Source organism: Sinocyclocheilus anshuiensis, unplaced genomic scaffold, assembly GCF_001515605.1.
Source record: "Sinocyclocheilus anshuiensis isolate Anshui unplaced genomic scaffold, SAMN03320099.WGS_v1.1 scaffold272, whole genome shotgun sequence".
Classification (NCBI taxonomy): Eukaryota; Metazoa; Chordata; class Actinopteri; order Cypriniformes; family Cyprinidae; genus Sinocyclocheilus; species Sinocyclocheilus anshuiensis.
Window position 1 is genome coordinate 714,836 of NW_015554117.1, and position 10,854 is coordinate 725,689.

At 33.5% G+C, this 10,854-nt stretch overlaps 1 protein-coding gene across 1 annotated transcript in view; it reads left to right on the forward strand.

Moving 5' to 3' along the window:
• LOC107669856 (calsyntenin-2-like) overlaps positions 1-10,854 on the forward strand; it is a 64,314-nt gene that overhangs the window by 33,410 nt on the left and 20,050 nt on the right. The window contains exons 9-10 of the mRNA XM_016462283.1: positions 4,782-4,944; positions 8,925-9,091. Of these exons, the coding sequence (XP_016317769.1) occupies positions 4,782-4,944; positions 8,925-9,091 (330 nt within the window). The remainder of the gene's footprint in view (positions 1-4,781; positions 4,945-8,924; positions 9,092-10,854) is intronic.

Genomic DNA, 10,854 nt, shown 5'->3' on the forward strand with positions numbered 1-10,854 from the left:
AGCACGAAGAATGGACGGACGGACGGACAGACAGACAGACAGACAGCACGATAGCACGATGAATGGACGGACGGACGGACGGACGGACAGACAGACAGACAGACAGCACGATAGCATGATGAATGGACGGACGGACGGACGGACAGACAGACAGACAGACAGACAGACAGCACGATAGCACGATGAATGGACCAGACAGACATACAGACAGATAGATAGATAGATAGATAGATATAGATAAATATTCACTAATTACTTGCCCAGTACCACCCAGTTTAACCAGGCAGTAAACGACAAAAGTGTCTTTAAGTGCTCGTTTTTTCTCCCTCGTTCTTGCTCCCTCATTTTAATGACAGAAGAAACTTCTTCACAAAACTTTCTTTACTTTAAGCACAACAACAGCCACCATCCAACAAATATTAGTAATTAATTTCCTCTTTATGACACTGTTTATGAAACGTAATGTGCTGTTGTGTCATTCGTGGTGTTTAGATTCACAGGTCTGCTGCAGGTTAATCGAATCCTTCATCTCATACATGCAACAATACTTGAGTTAGTCCATCAAAAATATAATTATGCAAATATCCACTTTTTAGGGTAAAGATAAAGCCTTAGAATAAAGAAAGGGAGAGAAAACAGTGCGGTCATTAAGAGAGTGTTTGTTTAGCAGTGAATTCTCCTCACTGCTGTGTCAGAGAACAGAGCCGCGGGAAGACTTAATTATCTTAGAGAACAAACACACAAATGCAGCACAACACAAAACTAACAGTGTGCTGCATGAACGTCCCTGCCAACCCTATCAGAAAAATGGCAGGGGGGGCTTTAAAACACAAACTCCTCCGACAGGATTGCAAAGAGCAAAAGTTCTGCTGGCCAAAACAAACAAACCGACGAAAGCTCAACTTAAACATCAGAGCATCCAAACCACTGAAGAGCCATTTTAGTGCCACCTATATGGATAGCATGGATTTGAAGCAGTGCAGTTGCATTCATTTTTCATTTGGGTCTGTACCTTTGAAATCTTCATTACCATAACTGTACATTTGCTACCTACATGCTCAGCATTAGAAGAGGCAAAGATAGTTTAAAGATTCTACGAAGATTTTAAGCATCAAAGAGCCTTTTCCCCAGTGGAGAACGAGCTCTTGAAGAACTTCACCCCACCTTAAAATTAATTTCATAATGTAGTTTCATGAATACATAAATGCGTTACATAAAATATATGGGGTTGAGGGTCCACTGGCCTGAGGGAGAAACATTTTGGTCTTTGCACATCTCAGACACTTCAAAGAACATGAGCGATCTTTTCTTATCTTTCCTAAAGGCTTTTTCTTTCCTTTACCCACAGAAGAACGAGATCTAATTAAATTAAATTCGAATTTAATTAGTAAGTGGATGGTGTTGTGTTTCCATTATGCAAATGGATATTAAAAGATGAATATTAATGCAAATGTGAAGTTTTGTTGGACGGAGTGTTGGCTCAGTAACATAAATGCCAATTCCAGTGTTTCACTGCACTTCACTAATATAATTTTTCCTCCGTGTGCTTTATGCATTTGTTGCAAAATAAAATAAAACAAAATTAAATTAAATAAAATAGCCTTGTACAATTTGTATATTTATGCATGCAGAAAAATTTCCACCGGATTCACAACAGGTTCATACGCACATAAATTTATCCTCATGTTCAATCTCGAACCTCTGATTTACAGGCTGTATTTTTTATTTGTATTTTTTATTTATTGTTAAGGCCCGTTCACACCAAGAGCGATAAAGATAACTATAAATACAATGATAACTATATTTGCATCCACACCAGCAACTGATAACTGTCGCTATATCTCTATATATATATATATATATATATATATATACAGACTTCTATCTGTATTAGACAGAACTGTTAAATGGTGACAACAAACAATGAAGCGGGAGAATGCCGCTCTCAGCGCCATCAAATCACATCGGCCAAACTGCAAAACTTATTAGTCGATGCAGATATTTAAAAAATGCCACATACCGGCCGATATATCAACTGACCACTACTCAGAAATACTTTTAACTCTTTGAAATTGTACTTTCTTGAAGGATGGCAAACAGGTAATGGACAGTTGCTGTAATAGGGGCAAAATGACAGAAAAAGACAAATCGATTCACACTGATGTGAGACACACAATAGCACAGCAGTAACTGTTAAAGTGCTCAGTGTACTTACAGCATTTGAGCAACTGAAACAATGGTTTCTCTCTACCTCTCTCGCTCACTCACTCTCTCTTTGATAAATTGTCTTGCCATTAAGTGGACTTTGGCTTAGTGTGGCTGTAAGTCTTTTACCACCTCTATCGATTCAGCGCTGTGCGTTTACTGAACACACACAGAGAAAACATCACAGTCAGGCACTCTGCTCTCCAGGGATCGCGTGGACACATTGTGAGGACATCCACAATATGGACGAGTTCTAAGAACGTACCTGTTTTCTGTATGAAAACCACAGTAATGTATGCTAGATGTAATATAACAGTCATTAAATGACTAAATCTGGATTCACAGGATTGCATGAACCATAACTGCTATGCACAGCCATTTTCACATTCACACACACACACACACACACACACACACACACATCTCTGTAGAAAATCAATGCCTGCCCAGAGACACACCAGAGATAGAAAAGAGAGGCTGAAAAAACTGAATGGAATACGAGACGAATACCAATAGAGTATAAAAGTGAAATTTAAAGAAAAATAAATCAATTTATTGACAATAAGAGCACAGAGAGATGAACTGTGTGCACAGAGAGAAGGAATCGAAAAACACAGAAAAATAACACTCGCTCTGGCTGAATCTCACAGAAAATGAAGCCTGTTTTTGGCAATCAATATTTTTGCAGTATGATATTTTCATATTTCATAATTACTGCAATGCTAAAAATATATGATGAATTTGACATTATTTTTATTATTTATTTATTACAGCCAGAATTATTTATTATTCATTATTTTATTATTATTAAGTGTATTTCAATAGCAAAGTGTATATATAATGGTAGTATTTGTCATAATTTGATATTAAATTTGTAAAAAAAAAAAAAAGTATCTATCTATCTATCTTACATTTTTAAATTAATTCTATTAATTCATTAATTGCTAGGGCATTTTGCTAGTTTGCTATATGGTTGGATTTTTTCATCCATTTTATCATTTGCCAGGCAAGAAAACTGCAAGCAATATTAATAACAATTACAAAAACATTAAAACAAATTACAATAATGAGAACTTAGGTGTGTTTAATAGTTATGAAATCAAATATAATTATATTTACTTCTAAAGAGAGACAGTTGAATATCACAAAACATTTTATATATATATATATGGAAATATTTTGACCTGGACACCTGCAGAGAATGAGCTGAATCTCACAAAATATGTCCATATCATATTTTATAAATAATCTATTAAAATTTCTATATATGTATATATATAATATAATATATGACCTGGACATATTTTGTGTTGGTTTCCTTTCTTTATATTCTCATCTATGTCCTTCTGCAGATCTCAATCTGAAATGGGAGCTGTACAGAGAAATTGTGGCCACTGTGAGAAAGGAGAAAAGGAGGACATGGGGCAGAGTGGGAGCTTCAATTTGGTAGGAGAGAGTGAGACAGTGAGAAGAAGTGAGACTGATAGTGAGATTTCAGGTGCAGGAGGAAAGATGTAGGGAAGATGAGAAATGTCTGATGGTTTCATGTGAGGGTGTAACAATCAGTTCCACTAGACTCTTCGACCCAGACCGCCTGCCAGACACACAAACACACACTGTGTGTGACAGAGCGAGCAGAAACTGTCTGCTGCCGTGTGCTTTTGACTGGCAGCGGTCCAAACGGGCTAAACACAGACAGAGATTTCCTTCATCCTCAAACACACGCAAAGACGCCTTCCAGAGACTTTACATTTAAACCGACCTGTCTATTTGTTTGCCAAGGCAAGCATCTCTATAAGTACTACTGATCATAGTTATGGTTAGTGATTTGAACAAAGCTGTGTTGTAGTTAACTAAAACTATTAAAAATCATTTTCTTTCATTGAAGTAAAGCTGAAATAAAATACAAATATTAGATTAAAAACGTACACAACTTAAATGAACATTAGAAATGTTGCCTTTGCAACTTAACTGAAATAAAATAAAGTATGTTTAAGGTCAAGTACTAAGATTACATAAAAGCATATAAAATCACTAAAACTTAAAAATAAGAATCTGTAAACAAAACTGTGTGTGTGTGTGTGTGTGTGTGTGTGTGTGTGTGTATGCATAGATACATAATGTATTCTGATTACTTTTGGGTTACTTTTAGATTACTTTTTTTTTTACCTAACTTGTTTAGTTTTATACAGGATTCTTGTTATAAAACATTAAATAATTAAATCATAAAAATTTAAAATTAGTAATATGGGGTATTTTTTTAGTAATCATAAAAAATGTGATTATTTTCAAATAAAAACAAAATAAAAACTTGAAACACAAAATGTGAAATATTTTGTTTACCTGCATTTCATGTGACCATAAATTAAACCTGAATATATTTAAAAAAAGAACAAAAACTAATAAAAATGACAAAAGCACATAACAAAATTAACTCAAATTAATAACAATAACAATAACTACAATTAATAATAATAAAAACTAAAACGGTATACAAATTATACTAAAATAACACTCTCAAGCAAAAATGTAAACAGAAAGCAGAAATATTGTGAAATTCTCTCTCTGTGTCTCAGATCTGTGATAAGGAGTGGCATTATTACGTCATCAGCGTTGATTTCCCAGTGGTGACTCTATATGTGGACGGCGTGACCTATGACCCTTACCTGGTGACAGATGACTGGCCCATCCACTCCTCTCAGATCGACGTGCAGCTCACTGTAGGAGCCTGCTGGCAAGGTGCGAGGAATTGGATGACTTGAAAATAGAAATGTAAAATTTCACAGCATGTAAATCCATAATGAACAAACATCTCTTCAATAAACACGTCATCTTTGCACTATCCATTCTTTCTTTTGCAATCCCTGTTTCACTTCTTCATTCTTTTCATCTGTATTTCTCTCTTCAGAAATCAGAGCGCAGCTCAGAAACACAAATGAGTTGGCCTCCTGACCTGCCTATGCTCTCTCTTTGTGTCTCTGAGCTTCTTTGTTTCGGAATGAAAGCAATAAAGAGTGAGAGAGATAATAAAAAGATCATTTTGTGTATGTGCATGGGAAGAAGATATAATGAGAGCTGACTGGACATTTGCTCTTTTTAAGATTTGTGGAGCCTGAAGAGTTTAATGATTTCTCACGATTGGGTTCGATTCAGTTTACACCACTTTGTATGAACTGATTATTGATTCAATGTGATAAACAATATTTTTAACACTGTAATCAGTCAATATGAATGTTTTTCTTCAAAGAGCCAGTGTATCAAGATTCTGTTATATTAATATTTTGAATGTTTTTATATTTTCCATTTTCATTATCATTTAAATCATAGGGTCTAGTAATTGTGTTTTTGTAATTTTTAGTCGTTTTTGTCTTTTATGTCTATATAGTTTTTAGTCATTTTATAGTACATCAAGTTAATTAAGTTTTTTTAATATATTTTATTTTCTCTCACTTAGTTTATTTTATTTCAAGCAATGAAAATGTTTTTTTATGGTTTTATTTTTAGTTAACTATAATAATGCTGCAAAGAGCCTTTGTTAACCAGTGCTGTTATGATTTCAGTTATCATTTTCATTAATTAACATTTTTTTTAAATAATATAAAGTATATATATTAGATTCAAAAATAAACTTACAAAACTTTGGCAACTAACTGAAAATAAGTTGAAGTTGAAGTAGTAAAATTACTAAAACTAAATAAAAATGTAAAATGAATTTAAACTAAATAGAAATATACAAAAATAAAAAATAACAAAAACACATAAAAAAACACTAAATCAAACTAAAATTAAGATAAGATATAAAAGATATAGATAATAAATATTAAGAAATATTCTAAGAGAATTAAGAAAATATAAAAGCTAATTCAAATTATTAATAAATACTATAATATTATATAGATAATTCTAAAATAACAATGCTTTTACCACACATGTGTGTGTATTTAACAGATAGTTAATCCAAAAGACAATTATGTATTTATTTATATTCTGTTATTTTATCAGTGGAACACAAAGGTAGACTTTTTATCGATCTGTATGAAACTCTTGACCAAAAAAATAAAAAATAAACACAAGCCTATGGGTTCAGGCTGAATGTCTGTGCAAATCTCCATTTCATTATTTTCTATCAACACATTGATCTGTTTGTTAGAGAATCCTGGCCAGGACGAACTCTCTCAACCAATGTTGCTGTGACAGTTTAGTCCCCAATCTATAGCTATGTAAACACACACACACACACAGCAGCCTGATACACATCAGCATGCCATCGCCCGAGGCTCAAAGTGTCATCTCACAGATACCTGATCACAAACACACTCAGAGAGGCTTCATTACACACACACACACATCTCATACAGAGCAGATAGATGCAGGTAATTGCTCATTATCGCTGACTTAGGTCATCATTAAGTTTAATCATGTGATTGCTTCATTTCAATGCAGCTTCTAAAGACCTCTATCTAGCTCAACTGAAGCTGAAATTTATGGTGTGTGTGTGTGTGTGTGTGTGTGTGTGTGTGTGTGTGTGTGTGAGAGTGATGTGTAACCGTGGCTGCGTCTGAAACTAGAGGCAGCTGTCCAGTCAGTCAATGACTGAACAGGCTGTGTTTTTGGTTGAAGGTGCCTCCAAAGGTAACAGCTTTCAGGCTTCCAGGGCATGTCTAATGATCAAGAACAAAATTAGAAAGCTTTAAAGATACCCAAGTGAATATTTAATGATTACAGCACTTATTTCATTCTACAAATGTATTTTTTTTTTTTTATTAAAATATAGACCTTTATGAATTACTTAACTTTTTGCGACCACTTTATCGGATGCTATTTTGATTCTTTAAAACAACCAAATATTTAATTCAGACATGCCTTGAGAAAATAATTTAGAAAAGGATTTGTATTGCTCTATTAGAATTAACCAGTTCAATATAATATGTAATATAGGTCTACTTAAACATTCAAAAACTCCCTCCCCAGTCTCCCTTGACCATTTATGCAGCAAAAATGGTCCAATCAGAAACCATCACACTACTGACATCACAACTATAAGCTCATTTACATATAAAACTGGTTCAGGATTGATTTTTTAGATTTTTAATGTTTTTGAAAGTCTCTTCTGCTCACCAAGTCTGCATTTATTTGATCAAAAATACAGTAAAAACAGAAATATTTTGAAATATTCTTATGTGAGTATATTTTAAAATGTAATTGATTCCTGTGATCAAAGCTGAATTTTCAGCATCATTACTCCATTCTTCAGTGTCACATGAACCTTTAGAAATCATTCTAATATGCTGATTTGCTGCTCAAGAATAATTTTTTTACTATCACTGTTGAAGTTGTTTTGCTTTATTTTTTGCGGAAACTGCAATACATTTTTTTTCAGGATTCTCTGATGAAAAGAAATTTCAAAAGAACAGCATTTATTTGAAATAGAAATCTTTTGTAACATTATAAATTTGTACTGTCCACTTTTGATCAGTTTAATTTGTACTGTCACTTTTGATCAATTTAATGCTGAATAAAAAGTAATAATTTCTTAAAAAGAAAAAAACGGACCCAAAACAGCCTATTTATTCTATTTACAGTTGTGCACATAAGTTTGCAGAATATGCAAAATGTTAATAATTTTCACAAAATAAGAGGGATCATGAAAACTGCATGTTATTTTTTATTTAGTACTGTCTTGAATAAGCTATTTCACATAACAGATATTTATATTTACTCCACAAGACAAAATAATAACTGAATTTATAAAAATGGCCCCGTTCAAAAGTTTACATACCCTTAAATCTTAATACTGTGTGTCATTTCCTGGATGATCCACGACTGTTTTTATGTTTTGTGATAGTTGCTCATGAGTCCCTTTTTTTGTCCTGAACAGTTAAACTGCCTGCTGTTCTTCTGAAAAATCCTCCAGCTCCTGCACATACTTTTGGTTTTCCAGCATCTTCCAGCATCTTCTGCATCCAGCAGTGACTGTATATTTTTGAGATCCATCTTTTCACTCTGAGGTCAATTGAGGGGCTCACACAAAACAATTACAAAATGTGAAAACATTTACTGATTCGCAAGAAGGCAACACGATGCATTAAGAGTCGGGGGGTGTAAACTTTTGAACAGGATGATGATGTGTACATTTTTCTTATTTTGATTAAAGATCATATTTTTTTCATTTAGTACTGCACACTGAAGCTACATAAATACATACATGTTTCCCAGAAGACACAATAAGCACAATTTACCCTGATCATCCAATTCAAAAAAGTTTACACCTGGCTGGAGCTGGAGGATTTTTCAGAAGAACAGCAGGCAGTTTAACTGTTCAGGACAAACAAGGGAATCATGAGCAACTATCACAAAACATAAAAACAGTCGTGGATCATCCAGGAAATGACACACAGTATTAAGATTTGAGGGTATGTAAACTTTTGAACGGGGTCATTTTTATAAATTCAGTTATTTTGTCTTGTGGAGTATATATCAATATTTGTTATGTGAAATAGCTTATTCAAGACAGTACTAAATAAAAAATAACAAGCAATTTTCATGATCCCATTTTGGATATTCTGCAAGGGGTATGTAAACTTATGTGCACAATATTATTATATTAGTCAAACAGAGGGTAAACAATGGTAATGAAAAACTACATTTTGACTGGTTTTGGTGCAAGAAACATTATAAGTATACTTCACAGGAAAAATATATCACGTGTTTGTGTGCAGGTGGTGAGGTCTCTAAAGTAAAGTTTACGCAGTATTTCCGAGGCAGTTTGTCTGGACTGACGATACGATCTGGGAAGATTGCAAGCCAGAAGACAATCTCCTGCCTACAGGCCTGCAAAGAAGGACTGGACATCACCTCACTGGAGAGCCTCGGACAGAGGATAAAGGTTACACACACACACACACACACACACACACAGAGAGACACATGTCTAACTTAAAACAAACTCTACATTATATTTCTGAATTAATGAGCTGTGCTTGAAGCCAGTGTGAAATGCCAATAAAAGCTCAACTGAATTAACATTGGGTTAACACTGAAAAGGAGTTTGCCATGAATAAAACCACAGAAAAGAGTTGAAACTCACTATTTTGTAGAAAACGAATGAGTATGAGGTGAAGAAAAGCCAGGAGACAAGACTTGAGGAGAGATATTTCTGTATGCACATTTTCCATTTTCTGCTTTGCTTTCCTCTGTTCTGTTCTATTGTATTCGAGAAGCTCTAGGGAAGACTTGAGGATCAAATGAAAGCGGGTTTTACAGACAGAGAGTCAGAGTGTTAGTGAGAGACAGAAGACAACTGTTCCTTCACACATGTGGTCTGATCGCTCATAAGCTCAAAACAGGAGTGTGCTTCAATCAGAAGCGACCTGATGATGGCTGTTTTCTGATGCCTGATGATAAATTTTCTGCATAAATCACCTAAAAACATACTTTTTAACAAACACAAAACAGTAATTAATAATTCATTTCTGAAATGCCACAGTGTTCTGAACAATGCATTTCCAGACTTTTCCTGGATACTGATAAAATAATAAAAAAAAAGACCAATTTACTAATTCATATGACCGATTCATAGACAAGAACAGACTCTAAAGATTGATTTACTTACACATCGGACATTAGTGTGTGAGCATGTTCAGAACAACATTAATGAAATATTTTAAAGCAAAACTACACTGTAAAAAACAAATCCTGTCATTTTACAGAAAAAAACTGGCAGCTGTGGTTGCAGAATAGTTCTGTAAAAATAGAGTAAAAATGTAAACATATTTACAGAACAACCCAATTTAAATTTAATATATTTAACAATAAATTACATAAATAATAAGGTACATAAATCTAATAATAAATGATTAAAGAATAATACGTTTAGTCTTTCATAGTAAAAATTACACTGTAAAAATTTATTTTTAAAAGTTGCAAATATAACAAAGATTATTGGAGTACATTTGACAAAAAAAGTCTTTCTGCTTAAAATTTTCATGTACACTGTAAAAAATGACAGTGAATTTAACAGTAAAAGACTAAAAATGCTACAGTAAAAACCTGTTAAATGGTTAACGGTAAATTCCCCTACTATATACAGTGAAAAACTGTATTGGACATTACATGTATTGGACATTAATTTTACGGTAGTATACCGTTTTTGGAAGTGAAAAAGACCATATAATTTACAGTGAATAACCCTAAATTGACATTCCCAGAATTCCCTGCGTTACATTTCAAATTTGATGTTTTTTTGTTGAAATAACTATGTTTCTTCTTAGTTTTTTCTTATCAGTTTTGTATATTAGGGTTGTAACAACCTAATGTTGTTAAATGAATGTTTATTGCATTATTTCAGTTTCATGTGTGTTACTGTGATGATGTTTAGTGTTTGTGTGAATGACACTGTGCACCTTCTATATATGTTATTATTTAAAGGGGTCATATGATGCGAATTCAAATTTTCCTTTCTCTTTGGAGTGTTACAAGCTGTTCATGAATAGATAAGATCCCTGAAGTTGCAAAGACTAAAGTCTCAAAACCAAAGAGATATTCTTTATCAAAGTTAAGACTCTGCCACACCCCCCTAAAACGGCTCATTCTAACACGCCCCCACATATCTAGGTCACTATGTGGGAACAGTGTTGGGGAGTAACTAGT